Here is a 23346-nt window from a genome sequence, read left to right on the forward strand (position 1 = left end):
TTATCTGATAAAACTGAAAATATTGCATAATTTATTGCATATATTTTAAATAAATCTCTATAAAAAGAAAACGGTTTTATTCAGATATACGTATGACAAATATAGCTATACCATTAAGAATAATTGTTGAATTAAAAATTAAATGGATCAGCGATCAAATTTCTGTGTGCTTTCTCACCGTTTTATTAGTAGTCGATAGTCACAGTAATAGAAAGTAATTTCGTCCCGACTATTAAATAAAAGAAAAGCCGCCGTTAATTAATCCGGTGTACGGAAGCTATCTCTTTCTTTCTCTCTCGCGTGTTCATTTTGATTTTGCCCGATTCAAGTGAATTTCATTCAACGGGAGATTAAAGTCCAACCAAACGTGTCGCTTCTGTCGACACAATGAATCCGCAAGGTGCGCATTTCGCAAATTGACTAATTACAATTACATCCGGTGACGCGCATTTGGATTCCGTATGTTCTCGATAGATCGATAGTATTTAATGTAATTAATTATACTCCGTTAATTGCTATTCATGGAATTCATTTTGCATACATAAGCCGTGTCTTTTAAATGAAAAGCTTTTCTACGAAAACTATCCGGAAGCTTTCAAACATTTGGCGAACGCGCATTCGCCGAAGCTATAATTCGCAAAACTATACATTTGTTTTAAGAAGAATTTAATTAAGGCTATAAACAATAATAAAATAAAATATTAATATAAAATAGTTTTCTCGTCATCAAATATTTCTTTTGCAAGTGAATATATATCTCCTGTACATACCTGAAAAAAGCAATATTAAGATGTTGAATTTAGATAACATTCTGTTTTATTAAATGGCAACATCTATTGATATATAAACATACTTATTAGACAGAACGCAAATCAATTGTCTTTATATAACTATCGTTATTGTTCTAAGAAAAATTGATTTATATAATAATTCATATTAAATATAACAGATAAAATTACCGCGCGATAATTGAAAATTAAAACTGCAAACTATAAAATTGCAAATTGTCACAATTATGAATTATATTTATTATAAAATTTTTATTAATTATATTTATATTACAAATATTATGTTATGGAGTAATTAGACTCTGTATTTATAAATATTCATTATGATATTTAACTGCATATAATAAATTCATATGTAATAGATAGAATCATAAAATATGCAATATCATAAAATAATTACTAAATAACCGCGATTTAAATAATTCTATAATAACTGTAATAAAAATATCGAGTGATATATCAAATGTCGAAAATATATTTTAAAATTCGAAATATTTTTGCGCGGTTCACTTTACTTAAAATTGTAGTCAATTAAAAGTGAATGATGTTCCATAAAGTAGAAAATTAGATAAGAAAGTGTAGGATTATAGCATCGCACGTGACATTCATTGCATTTAACTTGTACAAGATTTGTGCACAGCTTTGCGCAACTTTTTCGAAACTGTCAAAAAGTTGACTCGTCTCGAATTAAGCTTGCTCGACTGACTCTGAATAGATATTGAGTCTATCAACCAACAAGCATGCATCCGTTTTCCAGCCAACATTCATTTGACATAAATACGTGCTTCACCTTGTAGAATCCGAATGGGATAGGAATTGCGGTGATTCGATACGAGAACAGTAGGAGTCGAGGAGCTTATTTCGCGGTTTATACTACTTAATCAACGATTTTCCGCTCGATTAATACTCACGCAATACCATATAATTCGTACGCATCATTGTCTATTATCAACTCTGAAAGATTCTTACTTTTAACAACAATCAATGATCATTTTTTATTCAACCATTTGAATACGCAAAATATTAGAAATAAAACAAAAATTAAAAATTACGATTATTTTAAAAGTAAGAATATATGTAAGAATTTAGCTACAATCGCAATAAAAGTATATAATTCAGATACGCGAAATTTGACATAAATGAAGACATAAATTATTCAAATATCTGATCATTTAGAATTAGGAACATAAAAGCTACAAGATTTTTTTGATACATTTTTTCTGACTTATTTCTTTCATATAGTATGGTTATAAAAATATAAAAAATATAAAAATTAATAGCAAACAATAAAAAATGATATAACATTAAAAAGTTTAATAATAAGTTAGATTTTCTGACATTTATATAAAAAAAGAAGTTAATTTTATCTAGTGAAATGCTTGCCAACTAACAGCAGTAAAGATATCAGCTTAATTAAAGCATTTTATCTTTTAAAGAGTACGTTTTACAATGTGTAATCGTTAAAATTTTTAATTAGAGTAGAAAGCAAAATGAGCAATTTCACCGAAAATGAGATCTGTGAAACGCTAACCTAGTTTCGAGTTTTATTTGAGTAGGTTTGAGAGAGCTCTACTGTGACATTTATCAATACTCTTGACCAAGGACGCAGGGCGTCGCCTTTTACCTTTTTTTTGCTCTGTGTTAAACCTGCGCTATGAGCAATAAAGTTACAAGCAGTGGATGGTTGCAGAAGGCGCGGTTTATGTTACGTCGTTGAAAATAAATTTATAGCAATCACAAATATATTTGACAGAATAAAAATATCAATTATCAAATTTAGTTCAAAGTTTCCCTTTCTATCATTTTCATTTCTGCTTGAAATAATAACATTCTTGATAATTATATAAAAAATATTTATGTTCTTCAATTAATAAGTTGATGTTAATTGAGAAAACTGTGAACTGTGTTATTAATAAGCTATATTATTATTATAAACATTTTGCCTTACAATAAATTATTCTGCCATTCTAATTTGCAAGATCCTTGTAGCGCTTGTGACATCGTGTGATAAATTAAATGAAAATTCTTCGACCATTGAATTAAATTTTATAAGAGTCAACTTCGAAAAGACCATGGTTTTCTTTCAACGATTAATTTACATGATTTATTTAATAAATAATGAAAACAGAAACTAATTCACATTTAAAAACGAGAAGCACTTGCAAATATATTTATTTATTTTAACAAAAATCTTATGGATTTACGTTTAATTAAACATTTATTAAATTAATCAATTATATTATTATGTTTTATAAAATAATAATTATCTGGAAATTTTCGTGTGCAATCGTATCTTCTTTCATTAAATATGTTCGTTATATCATTTTAAGCTCCGACATGATTTCAAAGATTTTAATTAGTAACTGGGTGGTAATTATTCTCTGCGATTCTTTTCTTCTTCTTATCGTATTCTTCTTTGAGTGATATTTCTTTATTGATAAGAGACCAAAAGACGAAAAATAAGAAGCTAAGAGACGATAGCTTTTTCGTTTGATTTCTATCGAACACGGAATTTTCCTGTGCCGCGTCGGCGGAATATCTGGATTTACTACTGAGTCCCCCTTTAACATGCATGCGTCTGTTAACAGTAATCCTATTTTGTGCTTCAATCTCGCTATAACACACGTGTTCAAATGTATTCAATTATCGAACAGTCTGCAACTTAAAAGATAGTTTCAACCTATTTTTTTTTATTAATTGATCGACTTTGTATATTTTATTATTATACATCAAATATATAAAAGCGCGTCCAATAATAATTTTTTAAAATGGTAATTAATTTGAGCGCTGTTATAATTTAGATTTTATGATTGTATGTTACAGAGACAACGTAGCTGAGTATCAATTACTCTACTGTTGTACATCGGTGTTAGTAAGTGACATGAACTTTTATTTAATTTTAAAGTAATGGATTTGTAGATCGTAGTTGTAGATTGTAGATTGTAAACAAATTCGTTGCCTAAAATGGATGAACTGGAATAAATCCAGATCAAATTTACTTACAATTAAATTGGACTTTTGATAGATACCTGTATTATACATAATTAAAACATATCGCACATACAGTGTACATTAAAGTATAAATTAAAGAAAGATATAAAAAGAATTTAAATTCAGATTTTATTTATTTATTCTATAAATTAAAGTATAAATTAAAGAGAGATATAAAGAATTTCAATTCAAATTTCATTTATTTATTATGTAAATTAAAGTATGAATTAAAGAAAGATACATATAAAGAATTTCGATTCAGAGTTTACTTTTTTGGTTTATTTAAAGAACGCGCTTGTGTGTTTGATTTTATTAATTGCACAGGGACAACATAAAATTCGGGAGTGCCGTTAAAAGTATCGCGCGAATAAGTGCGGAAGTATCGTTAAAAGTTCAAAGTATCGCGCGTACAAGTGCGGGAGTGCCGTTAAAAGTATCGCGTGTGTTAGTGAACGAACTTCGATGACCCTGACAACCTGAGAGGAGGAGGAGGTCTGAGCAGAGGCATCGGGCATCGGCAGAGTAATTCTAAGGTGAATATCGTTATTTATTTGCACAATTTAAATAAGAGAAACTTAGAGATATTATATATAAATTTTTAAAAGATTATATTTATATAAATCCTATAAGAAGTTTCTATTTAAAAAGTTATATTTTTTTAATTCATAAAATTATTTTATATTTATATATAGTTCATTATACACCAAATATAAAGTTCGACGAATCAAATAATATTTATATAAATCCTATAAGAAGTTTCTATTTAAAAAGTTATATTTTTTTAATTCATAAAATTATTTTATATTTATATATAGTTCATTATACACCAAATATAAAATTCGACAAATCAAATAATATTTTTTTGAAATATTAATTAATTTGAGCGCTGCTATAATTTAGATTTTATATTTGTATGTTACAGACATCAACTACGCCGCTGTTGTGCATTGGTTGGTGAGTGAGACAAATTTTTATTTAATTTTGAGGCAACGAATTTATAGATTGTAGTTGTAGATTATAGATTGTAGATTGTAGATTGTGTGTTGTGTAGAATACAAATAAATTACCTGTAGAACACATATTATTGCAATTTTGATTATATATCAAATACTTGTTTCTAATTATGCATATAGCGATAATTATAATTTTACTGCTATACTTCTTATACATATATATATATATAAACATAAATAATATGACAATAGAAATATGTGAAATGCCACACTGAAATCGTATTAGTTTTGAGGAAACTGCGGTATATCGAGCGCGTCGCATTTACACAATCGTATATCAAATCATTTTATGAAATACAGCACATCCACTAAGTGAGGGAATATTCATATGAATGGCGCAGGAGGCAGCCATTAGGCTTTAGGGATAGAGTGTAGGGGGGAAGAGGGTGAAATTCAAAGGGAGGGAAACGAGGTCATCCTGAATGGTCACGTAAGGGAGTGGTGGTGACGTCAGTGCGGCGGTGACGTCATTGTGAGGGCGTCATAACTCGTAGGAAAAATAGGTCACCGATGAACGTAGAGGGTGAAAGCGAGAAATTGACAATATCGACGCATCTCCTATTCGTTTAATATTAATAAATGTATGTTTTCAATTAAATAAAGATGTTATTTTGTACGAGATATTTTTTGAGATTTTAATTTTGTATAAACGGTAAATCTCTTAAAAATTAAAAAAAATCTCCAACTAGAGAAAATGACAATATTCTTATTTTCAAAATTATTGTTTTATTTTCTATGTAATTAAGAATATGATATTAATTTAATACTTTTATTTTATATATATTTGACTGACAATTGAATTGTATATACATTTGACTTTTTTAATAAGATTTTAATTTGAGAATTAAAATTATTGTGATATTTGATATTGAGAATGTCAAAATTGAGGAAAAGAGGGAAAAATTTACTAAAATTTTCACTGAAAGAAAATACACTTCTTTCAAGTATCTAAGAATAAAAAAGAAACTTTTCAAAAAAATTTAAGAAAAATTGTTATTTCATTTATTTATAATGAAAATATCAGAAAAATATATCATTTACAAAATGATCTTGTATGATATCGAATGGATGAAACGTAATATGTCAAGTTGTATTTTTCTCGCTCTCACAATCCGCTGAAAAGTATACAGGTTTAATAGAAAAGAAAGGAAGCAAACTAATCGGTTTAGCTTTGTACAGCCATTTGCTTTTTATAAAATGCGTATCGGTATTTATTTATCGATCATGTAATTTTTCAAGAATCTACGACACGAAATATTGATCGTTTTACATGAATAATTTATAAAATGGCAATTGCGTACACTTTGATCGTGTTCAAACATACGAGAGTATTGATGGGTTTTATTTATGTCGGGCGAGGCTATGCAATAAAAATAAACACACCATTAACGAAAATTCGCAAGCAAATCTACCGCGGCAGCTTTGAACGGTTGGAAATCGCGAATAACGCAACCGTATCCTCTCCAAGATCAAAAATAGCGATTGACCCCGATCACGATCAAGTCTATGTCATGTCGCGATAGATGAACGACGATCCTACGTCACTTATGGCTCGTCATCGTTCGCTCATCCGTCGTTTACATCAATCCGAGTTAATCAAGCATCGGGGTTAATCAAGTGGATTTTATAGCTTCATATCATAGATACGTGTTATTTCATATTTCATATGAATAGTATCAATATACATATTTAAAGCGTCGTTATTGAACTTATTTCGAACTCACAGCAAAGATATATATACATATAATGTTCTCGTAAAATAGAAAGATAGAAAGGAAAGTTATGCGCATTTTTTAAAATAATGACAAGTTTCGAGCGTTAGAATTTTTACACAAACGATAAAAATTTAATTATAACTCCCTTAGAAATATTATTTAAAGCCAGGCGTCTTTACTTATCGAAAATGAACGGATTATTATTGATTTGAATATTTGTAATAAAATAAGCTCAATTCTCTTCAGAATGATCTCCCTGGTTGCATTCAAGGTAGAGCTTTTCATCTTCTCATCTCGTACGTGTGAACGGTACGTAAGAACAAGCCAACACGCTCGCATATATACACTGTGATCGTAATCATTGGACAGGGGGTGGGTCGCAATGTAAACAATTTAGGCATCAAGAATAACTCAATTGTCCATATACCTGGTTATAAGAAGACCCTAAAGGCTGCTCTCGAGGTGGGGTGGCTTCAATTAAAAGCTCTTACAGCGCGGACCCACACCCTGTTCAAACATAATAAACTTCTCACTCGCACCTCTTTGTACAATCCTCGCGGCCAGGACATATTACATTACACACATTTTTTTGCGCGCCTTCTGTGCTTTATGTATACATGACGTTCTTTATGAGGTTTAGAAATGACCGTACTGTAAGTCATATAGCGCTCGCTATATATCCATTTCCGGTGCAAATGAGCGTATATATGTCTCATATCCGTCCCTTTCCTGTCTCATGACTAGAAACATAGTCGACAAGAATGTAGGAAATGAGAAATAAATAAATTTCATCTGTGTGAATAATATTCCGCGAAAAATTATCATCACATATATACTAATTTTATTTTCTATTTGTACTACTTTCATTTTATCGCTGTTATATATCATTATATATGGAGATAAATTGGTTTCTATATTAAAATTATTAGTTATGCGAGATTTTTTTCGATGAAGTTCTTCATCAAATCGGAATCAAACGGAAATAATTACTATTTTTTATTATATTTTTTAAGTTCGATATTATTTCTTTATTTCTATATATAAATAAATGTAACAAAAAATCTATCGGATAATAAGTAATAATTTAAACAATAACGATATCGACGATACAAGTAAATATTGTTTCTACAATATTTTTCAGTGGACGAAGCAAAAGGTCAACATCTAAAAATTACCATTGTGCTTGTTAATATAATAGTCTCTTTTACGGAGTTAAGATTTTATCTCGGAAATTTTATTACCGGAGTCAGTTTCTCATTACGCAACTCATTTAAAATTTTCGAGCTTTTCCGATATCTTCTAATTTACAATTTGCATGCAAGAGTATCTTATACCTCGCGCTTTTCTCTAAGAGAAAGCTAATTATTTTATGTCACGTTTCTCAATCAGATTTATATCTCTTGCGCTCCACTTGGAAATTGGAAAGTTTCATTGTCGTGTGTGAGCTAGCCTCTCTGGGTCATTGTCTTGCATAAGTTCGTAAAGACATTCCAAGTGTCGAATTCCAAGTCAGATGATTCTATTATATTAATTCAATTCGATATGATTCACATCAAGTCTTTATAACGTGTCTTCGCCGTCTGTCGGCAACCGAAATCTTTGCTCAAGTAAAGCGGCAGCTCGCTCATGAAATTTATTTATACATTATTGGAAGAGATAGCGCACTGGATAACGCATTGGATAAATCTAATTTTGCATGTATTACATTTACATTATTTACTTTGATTACGTAAATCGAATTAACTTTATGTGTTTAACGTCGTATTTCGTTCTATGCTATCGCATAATGAGATACTAATTTGTGTAAATATTTGACAACGTTTATATATGTACATTCGTGCACAGTGAGATACCGAGTATTTTGACGTTGAATGCAAGCTTTAATTCCCCAATCGCGTTTACACTAATAAATATTATTCGATGCCACATCTGATAAAATCGAATCCATTTTCTTTGATAAATTGAATGTGAATTCAATTTCGGTGTACCTATTAAGAATCCTAGGAATTTTAATATATCTTAAAAAGTGATAATTCCAAAATTCATTTCTTAATACTAACAATAAAAAAAGACACAAACAATAATTAAATATCCTAAAGCATTGCTAAGCAACATTTAATTTTTGTCACGTACGTTTCACAGATATTGTTACAATTAATGTGCTCCTTTTATTTAAGAACTTTTATTATTTTATCGGAGAAATATTTATAATGACATTAAATACATGTAATAGATAAGACGCGATAAAGAAATAAAATTTCAAGTTTCAATATCTCAACGCAGACATGTTTTTGTAATGAAATGTTGTAAAGTATCTGTCACTCGGTTCTTATTGTTAGTACATATGTGATTTTATTACAACGATTTAAGGTTCTATCACGCTTGCATCTTTAAATTCAAATATTTCCTTCCTTTTATAAAATCTTTACGAGATACATGTATTTGGTCTACTCTATCGTGCACGATACGACATGTGTAATACACTACGTCATCTCTTCAAAAACCTATTATCTACCGTAGTAGAAAAGTTTGCATTTTCTACTACCGCAAATTCTATACGAAACGGTTGAAAATTAAATTTTTGATGTCACGTTATCGAGAAATTAATAATTTTGATGCATATAGTTAAATTTTTATTTTCTAATAAATTTTCGGCTTATCTACAAGTTATAGATAATATAAAATGCGACATTTAAACTTGATATATGACTTACGCTACTAAATATAAATTAGAAAACTAATGCTTCATGATATCTCTAAAATCATAAAATATATTTAATGAAAACATACGCATGTGCAAGAGTACGCATCTTTAAAGAGAAAAATTGTAATTATTATAAATATACGTATGTATATTTAATTTCTATTATATAATTTTTAATTTAAATGTCACGATTAATAGTAATCTTTTTGGATGAGGATTTAACTGTATATGCATTCAGATTATCATCTATTCATAAAATAAATTATGCTTTTGTTATTTCTCTTTTGCGTTTTTTTTTGTATTTTCTAGTAATATTCGCGACGAATATTCACTAAAAATGTTAATATCGAGAATTTAAAATTGTTTTTTCATAAAAAGAAATAGAATATAGATTTTGTAAGATTTGAAAGAGCAGATATATTATATGCCGCAGAGTTTCCACGTTGACATTTCAAAGCATTGACATGCAAACTTGTATTCAAGAGACCATTATGATCCCTCGCTTCTCATTCTACATTAAGAGATATTTTTCTCCGAAACTTTTTTTACACGATAGGGTATCTTGACTGTATTATATATTCATACATTTTTTAAACATATTCCAGAATTAAAAGTACAACTTTTTGTCTGAAATTTTTCTGACGATCCGGTTTTTAAATAAGTTAATTGGAATTTAAGTAGTACAAGTCAACCTTATTGCTGTCCCATACATTAAAGAGTTTCTAAAGAAGAATGAATATATACATGACTTCAAAATTATCAAGATAGAAATATCCTTCCATCTATTTTTACTATTTATTAATTCATACTGCTTATAATTTAAACACATATATTTATATATCCATAAATTTAATATTATATATTTAACATGAAATTAGATTTAACATATATATATATATATATATATATATATATATATATATAATGTACATGCACATTATATTATTTTATATTTATTATTATATGTATATAAGTTCATATATTATATATATTTTATATAATAAAAATATTATATATTATATATAATATATAATATAAATATATTATATATTATATAGATATATGTATATATATATATATATATATATATATATACATATACCTATATAATATATAATATATAATAATATGAATATCACTATGATATGATGATTTATATTCATGTGAATAATGATTTATAATACACATAATTGTGTGATAAATTATGCTTTTATATCACATCGATTAATTGGATAACGACAAAAACTTCCGGCATTTTTATAACAAGAAATCAAATTCGAATGTGTGTGGCATAATTTAATAATAATTTATAATTAATTTGTTGCTTTATTTCCAAATGATTACTTATATCAATTAACAGGAAATTTATATTAAATATAAAGGTGCGGACTTTATATTAGCATTTCTAACTTTTAAAAAACTTATATCAGAATTGTTAATTTAATTGTTCAAAAAGAGATAAATAGATAGCAAATAGATTTCGAGAATATTAATTATAATTATTTTTATAAATACAATTAGTATACATTAACAAGCACGGAATATACAACATCAAAAGTTGAACAATAAATTCGGTGCTCATATATCTCGAGTGAATAATTCGAGAAGTAGTTTAATAGAATCAAAATTAAAAAAGAACAAATTAATTTCATTAATATAATTCAGTTTTTTTTTATAGCGGAATGGTTGAGCATTGCAAATATATATAATTATTTTTTAAAATTTATTTCGCGAGTAATAAATTCCAGATTAGAGAGATAAATTAATAAACTGAGTCACTAACGTGAAGATAAACGAACAATTAATTTTATATATAACAAATAATAAATTAACAGGATTATAGATTACTCACTCCATGGTTACGTCGTTGTCCGATGTTTTTTCGTGTCTGATTCACTTTTCTTGCTTGTTTTTAGCTACTTTTTCATTCCGAACATTCACTCGTGAAAACATAGTTAATTATCACATGTGCACTAATCATCAGAATATGACAACGTGACATCTTGCATAGTTTTTTTGTATTATGTCAATCGCATACTTTATTTTATATTCCAACAGAATATGAAAATCATGTTTACATGACGGAACTTTGATACGGTCAGAACTGAAAAGTCAAATGACTGATCGTATAATTCTACTGAAGGCACTGAATTCCTGCGCGCTATTGTGTTTATACGGCTTATTATCATTCGCGCGAAATGTGGAAAGTAGCAACGCGAGATACAAGGTTCTCTCTCTCCCGCTCTTCCTGTGTGTATGTGTATTATTGTTCATAGATATTACTTGTCACGTGCAATCGTATTACATGGAGATTTTAAACGCGATTATTCTGTACAAACAATGATTGTCAGCTCGCGCGATTTATTAACTTTTGTGATTAACAATATCTTTAATTTTAACTCGTATAGCTATTCACTCTTGTAATGAGAATATAATGAAATTGGTATTGTTTGTTAATAATTTTATGCTATTAATTAACAACAAGAGATAGCTTTTTCTTACCATCTCTCATAAGTGAGTAGATACCTATACAAATTAACAGTAAAAATACATATCGATGATCGTAGAAATTTTCTGGTGATTAATAGTGCACACGCGATCGTATTAATTATGATAATTGTGAATGTGTATATATTGTAAGTGTTAAGAATAAATAAGAAATTTCTTTCTTATTTATTCTTAACACTTACAATATATACACATTCACATCTACTCAAAGGCATATAGGCGGAACAATCAGTAAAGTGAGTGATCTATGTATAGTTTTATTAATTTATTATATTTGTCATTTACAAACTTATACATGCTCACCACTTATCTTGGCGATAATAATTCGCAATTGATTCCTAATTTATTGATCTAATTTTGACATTTATTGTTTGCGAAATAAATTTAAAAAATAATTGAAAACACTCCAACATTTACATTTCGCTACAAAAATAAAATATGCAACTAATTGCTCTCATTCGATTTTAATATTAAAATCTTTTTCGAATTACCTACATTTAACATATTGTAATATATATTAATGTCGATTTTAATGCTTATTTAATTTTTGATTATTTCACTGTTATAGTTATAGCATTCTTTGTGATACATATTTATTAAAATTTAATATTTTCAAAATCTATTTGCAATATTTTTGCATATAATAAGTAATTAATTTTGTATATATATTTTTTAATTTGCTGTAAATTAAAAAAAATGGAAATGCTACCTATAATGTGTATGTGTGAGTGTACGTGAAAGTCGACACTCTCTCTCTAATATAAATTTTCTGTTAATTGGTGCAATAAATTGGATTAAGAGAAAAAATTAACAATGATAAATTATCATTTTATTAAGCCATACATTCGAATAAGAAAGATTTCTCGGGCCAAGCTATTGACGGAAGTTAAGGATAATCTTATGAAAGAAAAGCGAAAAGAAAGCAATATGCGTTCATAGACGCTCAGATCCACGAATATGACAAGCGAATATACATATATCATCTAAATATACAGGACGTTGGCTGGTCCATGCTCCCGAAATAGCCGACCGCTGTGTTTGTTTTCGCAATGACGACTATATGCCGTGTCGTATAATTTCGTACGCACTTGACGCGGCATTTGTTTGCGCGTAAGTGCGCGTTGCGCGACCATCTCGTTGCACACGCGTATGCGATATACGAAGGGAACTGCATGAAGTTATGAAGAAAAGAAAGGACTTTCTTACACACAGGATGTACTGTCCAATAAAAAATATTAAAATTCTGATAGAGCGATTTTGCCGAGATTGCATAGGGAACGAAGGAGAGGGAAAAAATATAGGAAATTTTTGTAAATATTTAAACGTTACGTATGAAATATTATAACGCCAAGTATAGAATACGGTATTCATAGATTATTTTTTTATTCAAGATTATATAATTTTTATAAACAAGATAATAATATATTCACGATAGTATAATATCTACGTATATAATAAAAAAATATGTAAATTGGATCTTTTTATGAACCATTTGAGGCTCTTTCTTTTCGTTTTCTAAACTTTCGTACAGTAGTTAAGGAAGTTATCGTTGGACGAAATATAAAACTGACTTAAGCGTAAACGTAAAGACAGATTGTATTCAAATATTGTCGGCGAGATGGACCCAGCTGCAAAAAATGGAGCAATTTAGAATGATAATTTGAATGCAGCATAATCTAATGATATACTCGCTTTATTTCTGCTCGTCCGTCCGCGCCAGAGATCAAGGTATAAATTGCGTATTATGCGTCATCGGATTGGATGAGTCCGGTCATTATATGTGGAATATACGACGGTGAAATAGTTACGAAAGCACATTGCTGATGAAAGAGATGCATATATCAGCAGACACAGAGATCACATTTAATGTCATTTTATTAATATAATTCTCATGTGCCAGAATAATTTTTTTTATAACATTCTTTTTACATACTTAAAATTTCGTGATTTAAAAGATATATTATTTAAAAACACTTTTACGTGCGTAATAAGAATATAGATTTTTAATACACATGTACATATGTGCACTACGCTTGATATTACACGCGTGCACCGTGAAAAATATATGAGTTAGAAATACATTAAAATAAAAGGTTGTTGCTATTTTTTATAGCCTTATTTAAAACGCAAAGATTTTGAATATTTTAGTAAGATTTATAATTTTTCTCTAACTAACGAAATCTTCGTATGACAATTGATAATGAAAGAGTTTCCTATTTTTTTTGTATAGAAAAGGTTTTTCAAAATATTTAGAAATAATTTATATATAAAATATTTAGAAATAAGATATGTATAAAATTGAACAATTGTGTAAGATTAATTCACAGATTTATTAATGCAGTTATATAAATAAATCATAAGTTTAAATAGACAATGACGTCGCAACACATGCAGTTGCGAGAGTGCATTGACCTCAATTTCAACATCCTGAGCAAGCGCCGAACTGCAGATAGTGACGTCATTGACGAAGTCTCCCCTCTCGTATCCATGGAAACAATGACGTCATACTTTCGTGTGATATATATATATATATAGGTATATACATAGGAACTTTCAAAAAATTCAATATTCCACAAAAGAAAAAAAACACGAGAAATTAAAATATTCGACACATAGTATACCTGTTACACATATTTCCGTTTTCTTTAAAAACAAGTTACAATTCTTTTCATGAAAAATTTGAAAGTTGTAATGTATAGAATCGATAATAAGAATTTTCTCAAACCATCTCTATGATACTTTGCACGAAATACTCTTACATAACAGTCTTTATTCTAGTTTACTACAATAAAAGTTGAGATAATCTACGTTTTCATTAATTGTAAAATATTATATCGATTACAATTTTAAATAATAACATTAATATTGTATCGACCTTTAAATACCTCGAATAGAAATATTTATTTTCGCCGGTAAATAATCTTTTCTATCTCGACTCATTGCGCGGGCGAAATCGGACGCCGCATGCGAGAGACAGCGAATGAAAGAGAGAGAAAGAGACAACTCCATTTCACGATTCTCGTTTAATACCGATCAAGTTGAATCGATCGTGCCGGTCTTTTACAATCTCCTCACACTCTCGTCCGGCAATAAGAGGAAACGATGGATCGCGCGGAATGTAATGAAGAAAAGGGATTGGATTGGCGCGGATCAGCCAACGAGTGCAGCTTTAATTTCGCGTTTCATTCTTCTGCTTGGATAAAAACGCGCGCACGACTAGCTGAGCAGCACGGCAGCGAATACTTTCTTACGTCGGCGAAGATATAGCGAGGAATTTTATCGCGCATGAAGACGAACAGCGGAATACAGCCTCCAGACTTTTGCACGCGTATTATTTTCCTCGGTCTCTTTCCCTGTATAAAAATTTTTTTTCTTCTCATTCTCTTACTTTCTCTCGACTTTTCTCACGTCATTCTTTCTTCACTGAGCTTTTCACCGGCTTCGAGAAAGACAGTACGCGTCCTCGGTCTTGTTCGGCAAGCGAGAAAGGGACTTTCCCTTGCGAGAAATTCCATCTCTGATTTTACGAGGAAGTATAAATTTAAAAAAATATAAATTTTTCCTCGCCGCGCTCTAAGATCGCGCACCGTTGATTGTTACATCAATATATCAAAGGTTTACTGTCGGCAACGTATGATGACAGGGTTGTTCTGTTTGAACAGAGTTACGGAACTGTATTTACTTGCTTTGAACTGCATATATATACGGTATCGTTATGTCAAAGCTCAGGGATATATTACGGGCTGCACCCGGATGATTTATGATCTCGATTACGCTGCGTGATCTCTCGTAACGCGTATTAACGATAGTTTGCTTCAAAAGGGATCCGTCTAATTAAGGCTCGAGTTCGCGTGCTGAAATGTAATTTTCAAACTTAGCCCTGAATGTATTTGGTTCTTATTCAATCTGAAGACGCTTGAACATTTCCCCCAATTTCTCACGATAAATCTTAAATATGAATTATTCGTACAATGATATGTGCATGACACAGACATACAGTACCCTCTATAAGTTTGGAAACACCTTGCATTTTACAGTTAAACAATCGTATAGCAGCGATCTGTGTAGATTTTTTGTATATCAATACATCGTAAAATATTTAAATAACATTTTTATTTATGACAGATCGCTGCCATGCGATTGTTTAACTGTAAAATGTAAAGTGTATGCAATAAACAATAAATGTCCATTTATAAAATTGTTTCTTGTTATCACGATTAATAATATTTCAAATAATATACTGATAAAAAACATTCCATTGAGTTTATATTCTTGCATGTTACGAATATCTAATTAAAGAATATTTCTTTAGAGAATTTTTCTCTTAAATTAAGAGGATCCTTTTGACAGATCTGTGCGGATTTTTTGTATAAATAAATCATGAAATAAACATAAAATATTTTAATAACATTTTTATTTATAGCAGATCGCTGCCATGCAATTCTTGAACTGTAAAATGTAAGGTGTTTCGAAACTTATGGAGGGTACTTGTATGTATATACATACAATAATATACGATAATTGAAAAAAGTCTAAAGAGAAAGATATCTTGTTTGAAATGATTGCATCATTTGCACGAAACTATCAACAATGATCTCGATTGGAAAGAAGACAACTACACCGCGACTGCGTTCATAATATCCGATAAATGTTAAACTTTATCGTTGAATAATAGAGCGTAGGCGAAGCGAGGTTTTCTCTGCAAGCTCAGCAATTGCTCTTTCCGGAGTGTTCTTGTGTAACAGATACATTCGCCGGGAAAGAGTTGTGTGAATTATACAGCTCTCTTTCTGGGAGAAACCTCATTCGAGCACCCAGCAATACAAGTTTTTCTTTATCGTCCCGCGTGTTTTATTGCCGCGATGTTTACGAGTACCGGTTTGCCTTTCGGCATTTTCATCATCCGCCGTTTATCCCTTTGACGTTACAATATATTGTTCATTACTCGACACTGTCGCCGAATTGATAGTCACTGTATCTGTACACTTGCAATTAATAGTGTGACGCTGTTGTCAATCGAGCTTTTCTCTCACGTGACGTAATTCTGCGGGTACATGACAAAAGCGCTAGAAGCGGGATTTAGCATACTTAATTAGATGCAGTTATGCAAAATGAAGCTAGTCGGTTGCACAACAAAACCATGATATTTATTTTTGTCTTAATACATAATATATCAAAATATATTGTTTAATAGCAACTTGTTAAAGTGCTATTGTTTAATTATATTAATTTTTCACAGTAATATTGAAATAAAATTCTTATGCATAATTGAAAAGTAAATTATTTAAAATAATATAATAGATTTAAGCGCTATATTAAAATAATATAAGTATTTACATTATTGTTTTATAATATCAATTGTATATAAACTTTGATTTTGACTAAGCTTCTATTATTTGAAATTTCTATCATGTGTCTGACACTTATGTCTAACAAGGGACATGTCACAACTGTCCGGAACCGATTTGATTCTCCTTGAAATATGTTGTTAAATACACAAATCTAAAAGACACGTATTTTTTTATACGTGCGCAATTTGAGTTTTAAGGGGTGAAACACCCCTTTAAAGAATAACGGTATTTTTCTTTAGGATCAAATATCTGCTAAACTATAAGAGATATAAAGAAAAAACGTACAACAAATTTTAATGGCTTGAAGAGTACTTTAAAGTTATATGAACAAAAATTTTTTTTTTTTTTTTTTTTTTTTAAAAAACCCTCACCACCTAATTTTTTTTTTCAAAATTAAAAATTTTGTTTTACCTAATTTAAAGCTTATTTTTTTCCAAATTCAACCATGTGTAATAAAGTTATGTTACGAAATATCATTTTCGAAAATTAATTATAAACGCTCCCGTATATACGCTCATCCGTGCTATGTGCGTAAGTAATTACCGTCGAACAATAAAATATATAAAAAATGTTTTTGTATAATTCTTATTTATGTTTTCTATGTATTTATAACTGCGTATTGTGTATATTTAGATTTAAAAAAAAATTTTTAAATATAATTAATAAGAATTTTTTAAATATACCCCCTGCTTTCTTATTATTTCTTTAATATTTAATTTCTTCTATAAAAATTAAAAACAATTATATTTTATAATAAAATTATTTTTTAATTGAATCTTGCGAATACCAATGTCGCAATATTTGGCATAAACAAATTTTATATCTTACGTTAAATGAATCATAAGATAAGATTATGTGTACGTGTTCCAGATAAGTTATAATTTTTACAATAAAATCTTTAATACGTTAAAATAAATAATAAAATAAGATTATGTGATGACGTATTTCTGATAAGTTAATATAAATTGTTCATGTAGCAGCATAATTCTCACAGTCGGTGTAGTCTTTTCGTTGTAATAATATCTGTGTAAACTGTTCTTTTATTGCAATAGAAAGCAAAATATAACATCTTTGAATATGATTATCAATCCGCTTAACGTTGTTAGACTTTTATTGGTGTCAATAAATTCAATATATTTAACAGAAACGCCAGTAACTGAAGCAGAAGTGGAATTAAAGGAAAACATTAAAAAAATATTACTGGATAGCGTTTTTCATTATAATGGGGTGGAAGTAACGGAAGAAATATATCTCGATTATGAAGAACCTTATAAATTACATAGTTTTGAAATAATTGAAGATGACGAAGAAGCATGGCATGAAGATAGTTTAAATTCTCATCCTCATTGTTCAAATGATGATACAAATTTTGATAGTTCTTATAAAAGACGAGCTGTTGAGTATTGGCGATTTCGGGACACTGATGAAAACAGTAATGACAGAAAAAGGAATCGTCCTCTAAGAGTAGTACAAAATAAATTTAGAAGAGTTTCATCTGAACGTCAGTTAAGGCGATGGGAAGAACAAATACAATCAGGTGGAAGTCGTACAGAAAAATTATCTTACATCTCCAAATTTACACATGATAAATTTACTGCAGCTGTCGAATCAGGATTCATGGTTCATGATATTGATTTAAAAAGATGGGCTTTACAAGCTCAAGAAGAAATAGGAAATTTAAATCCTATATTTAAAGCATCTCACAGTTGGATAGCAAGATTTAAGAAGTCTCACCGAATTGTTTCAAGAAAAGTTACGAAGTTTGTCACTAGAAGAACATTAGAAGATTCTGCTGATTTGCAAAAATCAGCTGATGATTTTCTGGAAACAGTAAAACCTCTTATTGAACAGTTTGGATCTGAAAATATTTACAATTCAGATCAAAGTGGTTTCCAATTGGAACTTCACTCTGGAAGATCATTGTCTAACCAGGGAGAAAAGAAAGTAGAACGTGTCGTGCAATCCATATCATCAACAACCCATTCATATACGATACAACCAATAATATCCTGTAATGGCAATTTGTTGTCCCCTTTATTTATTGTATTAAAAGAAGCTAATGGTAAATTTGGACCAAGAGTACAAGAAAATTTATTTAAAGCAGAAAATGTTATTGTAAAAGCATCGAAATCTGGTAAAATGACATCAGGTATTTTCCTTTTATAATTACTTTTTTTAACAACCTTATTTTATTTAACAATTTAATAAGAGTCATAAAAAAACTATTAAATTAACATTTATATTTTGTACAGATCATTTTAAAATGTGGTTAGAAGAAGCTTATTTCGCAAACATTGGTCCTAATAGCGTTCTTCTTATCGATTCATGGACTGGACATTGCCCCAATATGATTTCGGATTTAACACCTCCTGGAACACATATTACTACTATGATAATACCGAAAGGAACTACAGGGAAAATACAACCATTAGATGTTTATGGATTCAGAATTTGGAAAAATTTTGCTAAAAGATTTTCAGATGCGGTTTTACTGTTGGAAAGTAATATAAACTTACATGAACGAAATAATATAATAAAATTGCAATCTTTGATACATAATCAATTGTCATCCCCACGATATCAAAACTTATTTAAATATTCGTGGTTTAAAAGTGGTTATACGAATGAAAGACCAGACGAATTCGAAAATCCAGTACACTTTAGTTTAGACGAAACTTTAACAAAATGTGATATCGAAGGTTGCAATAATATAGCTGTAGTAAGATGTTCTTGGTGCAAGAAGTCATTATGTTTGAAACATTTTTTTGTCGAATATCATTATTGTAATGTGTATAATGAGTGAATAATATAAAATGCAAATACATTTTTAAAAAAATCTAAATATACACAATACACAGTTATAAATACATAGAAAACATAAATAAGAATTATACAAAAACATTTTTTATATATTTTATTGTTCGACGGTAATTACTTACGCACATAGCACGGATGAGCGTATATACGGGAGCGTTTATAATTAATTTTCGAAAATGATATTTCGTAACATAACTTTATTACACATGGTTGAATTTGGAAAAAAATAAGCTTTAAATTAGGTAAAACAAAATTTTTAATTTTGAAAAAAAAATTAGGTGGTGAGGGTTTTTTAAAAAAAAAAAAAAAAAAAAAAATTTTTGTTCATATAACTTTAAAGTACTCTTCAAGCCATTAAAATTTGTTGTACGTTTTTTCTTTATATCTCTTATAGTTTAGCAGATATTTGATCCTAAAGAAAAATACCGTTATTCTTTAAAGGGGTGTTTCACCCCTTAAAACTCAAATTGCGCACGTATAAAAAAATACGTGTCTTTTAGATTTGTGTATTTAACAACATATTTCAAGGAGAATCAAATCGGTTCCGGACAGTTGTGACATGTCCCTTGTAAGTTGAATTATCTGATTTATTTGATTAAAATTTGGAACTATTATGCATATGTTTTATATATAATATTAATATTTATTAATTTTTTAATGACATATTCTTCTTATCGCACTTGTAAATAATAGAACACATTTCAAAACCGTTTTCTATTTCTTAATACTTTTTATTCTCGATCTACTAATTTTATTATTTTAAAATAATCTAAATTCATAAATTTCTCGTCAATCACAATCGATCGTATTAGAAATAGTAATTGGTAGAATTATGTCACGTAGAGAGAAAGAAATGTATACGAATTATGATAACGCGACTAACAATACTCGGCGAAGTACGAGTAGAACGATTTGTAAATCTTCCTTGTGTTGCCAGCTTTCTAGGCCAAGTGGAAAAATCGAAATATAAACTTCGGCTTTACGTCACGATTTATTCACTGCGTATGGCATTACGTTTTACGTTCAGTGACGTAGATCCTTCTCAGTTTTATTCTTACTTCTGCTTGCGTTTTTTATATCCGAACTTACTGAGGCACAAGCGAATGAAGGGTAGTGTACAATATTTATAGTATTTCTCTGTATTATATCGACTTTAAAGTTAAATTGATGATCACACGGTACATGTACGAAAAACTTTATCTATTAATCAATATCATCAACAACACGGCACTATAAATATTTAACTTTATAGATATCCTATATTGTGATCAAAAATGCAACCTTTTAAATTGATTAAATTTAGTAAATTATTTTGCACAAATAAAACATTTTCTTTCTTTGTGCGAAGCGTTAAGTAACACCTGTTTGAAATTAATGAAATGACCCAGCGAGGAAAAGTGTGATTTTCGCCGCTCGAATGACCACTTGGTGCATTCTTCCAGTAAAGCGCCCTCGAGATGGATACTACACGAAAAAGTAGACAATGTACTATATTACTAAGTGTGATGCATAGTCATCTCAGCTGTGGGATGCTAGCTTGGCATGACCTCGTTTTTTCAACATGCAAAAAGTGCCTCGTCTACTTTCATTTTCTGCAGGTTTTTATTATAGGTTTATATATATATTATTTCTTCTTTTAAAATATCTGCAAAATAGAAATAAATAAATGGTAATAGTATATTATTATAAAAAAAATAAAATCGTCTTTACCAAAATTCATAACTATCCACCCTTTCAAAAATTAAGTTCATGAATGCAACATGATATATTGCAACACTTTTACATAGAGATTTTAATAAAATCTTTACTGTGCCATATCTAGAGATTTAAAAAAAACTACTCTGCATTATATTAGCTATTTGCTTTTCATAATATCATGATATCAGTATATTTGCTATTTACTTTTCATGATAAAACAATAAAAATATTTGAGTGATATTCCATCTCCGGTAAAAAAAAACGAGATAAAAGAAGAAGAAAAACACAAAGATATACATTTATATATTTTAGAATTATTCACAGCCAGTGATAGAAAGTGAAATAAAGGAAACTTCGGCTTGAAAACTAGAAAGGACGGAATTTAATTGTCTGTCACTACGTAAGTGTCTTACGTAGTGACAGACTGTTGCATTCACGACTTTAGTTCAATAATTCAATACGGGAGAATGTAGTGGTGCGACATTTGTGTGGAAACCGGGAGATGTACCTCGTGTTTCACATTCGAGACCTTGCATAAGCTGCAAGTGTGGAAGATGACGGGCGAAGCGTTTACGTTTTGAGGTACTTTATTGGAGCATGCTGCGCTCCACCGAGCGTGAACAACTCGGCATCGGCACCTATAATCGCGACAAGGTAACGTGAGAGACGACCTGAAGAAAATATCCGTTCGTTTTATCATATTTTCCACTTCTAAAATGCTATAATCTTCGTAAAACTCAATAATCGTAAATAGTTTCTGAACGATGACGTTTGAATATTTCATCGCGCTTGCATCAGAATCTCATCGGTTTTCTCTTTTCTCTTCATAATATTTCAGCATCGATATTATCGGATACATTCATTCTTTTGTTTTTGTTTTTGGCATTGTTATATTTACGGAAATTTGCGGGTAAATATCGTTCGAATTATAAAATATAATTATAAAATATTCTTTATAGAAAAAGATCTCAAGCATGTCGATAATAATAAAATGGAGAATAATGAGTCTCGTTTAATATGCAGCACTTGTGTAGGTGATATTAAATTTCATTTTTTAGCAGGAAAAATGGTAAATAATTTTATTTAATATATATATTTTGTTCAAGAAAAATTAATGAAAAAAATATAACAATGAGAATTTTCTCCCAACAAAAGAATGAGCTACATGTGAAATAAATTTCTTAAGTAATTATTCTTCTATCGATAATGTGAGCAAAGATGAACCTGTTCGGTAGCACATAAAAAAATAATCGCAAGTAATAAATTTGATCCGATGGCCAAGGAAAAATCTGGACAACAATATTTTATGAATCGAGACTTCGGAAGCTACGAGCATTATAAAGCGATAGTGTGAGTTTGACGGCAAAATCTTGCTTTATGATAAATAGCTTTTTTAAAGAGATACAGGATAGTATATTTCTTGGCAGCTGACGTTGCAATTTGTAATTACATTTAGTTAGATTAGATATAGTGTCGATCATTAATTGTGAGCAATGGGAAAACTTATAAAATTTGTTACGTGACACACACTCACACAGTATTTATATGAACATCGCATATGCTTAATAATTTTTGCAATCAAAAATAAATATTGATCTGATTCTAAGAAAAATATTGTAATATATTGAAATTAAACATTTATAAATACATTAAAATTAAACATTTATAAATATATTAAAATTAAATATTTATAAATATTTATAAAATTAAATATTTCACGTAGATTTTACGTAATGGAATTTTCTGTAAATGTTTACAAAT

General features: G+C 29.3%; 2 protein-coding genes across 2 annotated transcripts in view; one reads left to right on the forward strand and one right to left on the reverse strand.

Moving 5' to 3' along the window:
* The window catches only part of Dgk (diacyl glycerol kinase 1), a 91022-nt gene that overhangs the window by 18003 nt on the left and 49673 nt on the right, over window positions 1–23346 (reverse strand). The window lies entirely within an intron of this gene.
* Window positions 17928–19894, forward strand: LOC146722746 (uncharacterized). The gene is made up of 2 exons (XM_085483915.1): window positions 17928–19219; window positions 19323–19894. Exons 1-2 carry the CDS (start codon window positions 18148–18150, stop codon window positions 19871–19873), a joined length of 1623 nt encoding a protein of 540 aa, XP_085340041.1. The 5' UTR covers window positions 17928–18147; the 3' UTR covers window positions 19874–19894.

This window comes from Nylanderia fulva, unplaced genomic scaffold (genome assembly GCF_048542155.1).
Source record: "Nylanderia fulva isolate GAGA-0341 unplaced genomic scaffold, ASM4854215v1 Scaffold28, whole genome shotgun sequence".
NCBI lineage: Eukaryota > Metazoa > Arthropoda > Insecta > Hymenoptera > Formicidae > Nylanderia > Nylanderia fulva.

Excerpts from the sequence above, each read along its gene's own strand:
- LOC146722746 (XM_085483915.1), top strand. The coding sequence starts at position 18,148 with ATGATTATCAATCCGCTTAACGTTGTTAGACTTTTATTGGTGTCAATA. Across the intron at positions 19,220-19,322 it reads ATCTGGTAAAATGACATCAG|ATCATTTTAAAATGTGGTTA; the intron begins GTATTTTCCTTT and ends TATTTTGTACAG.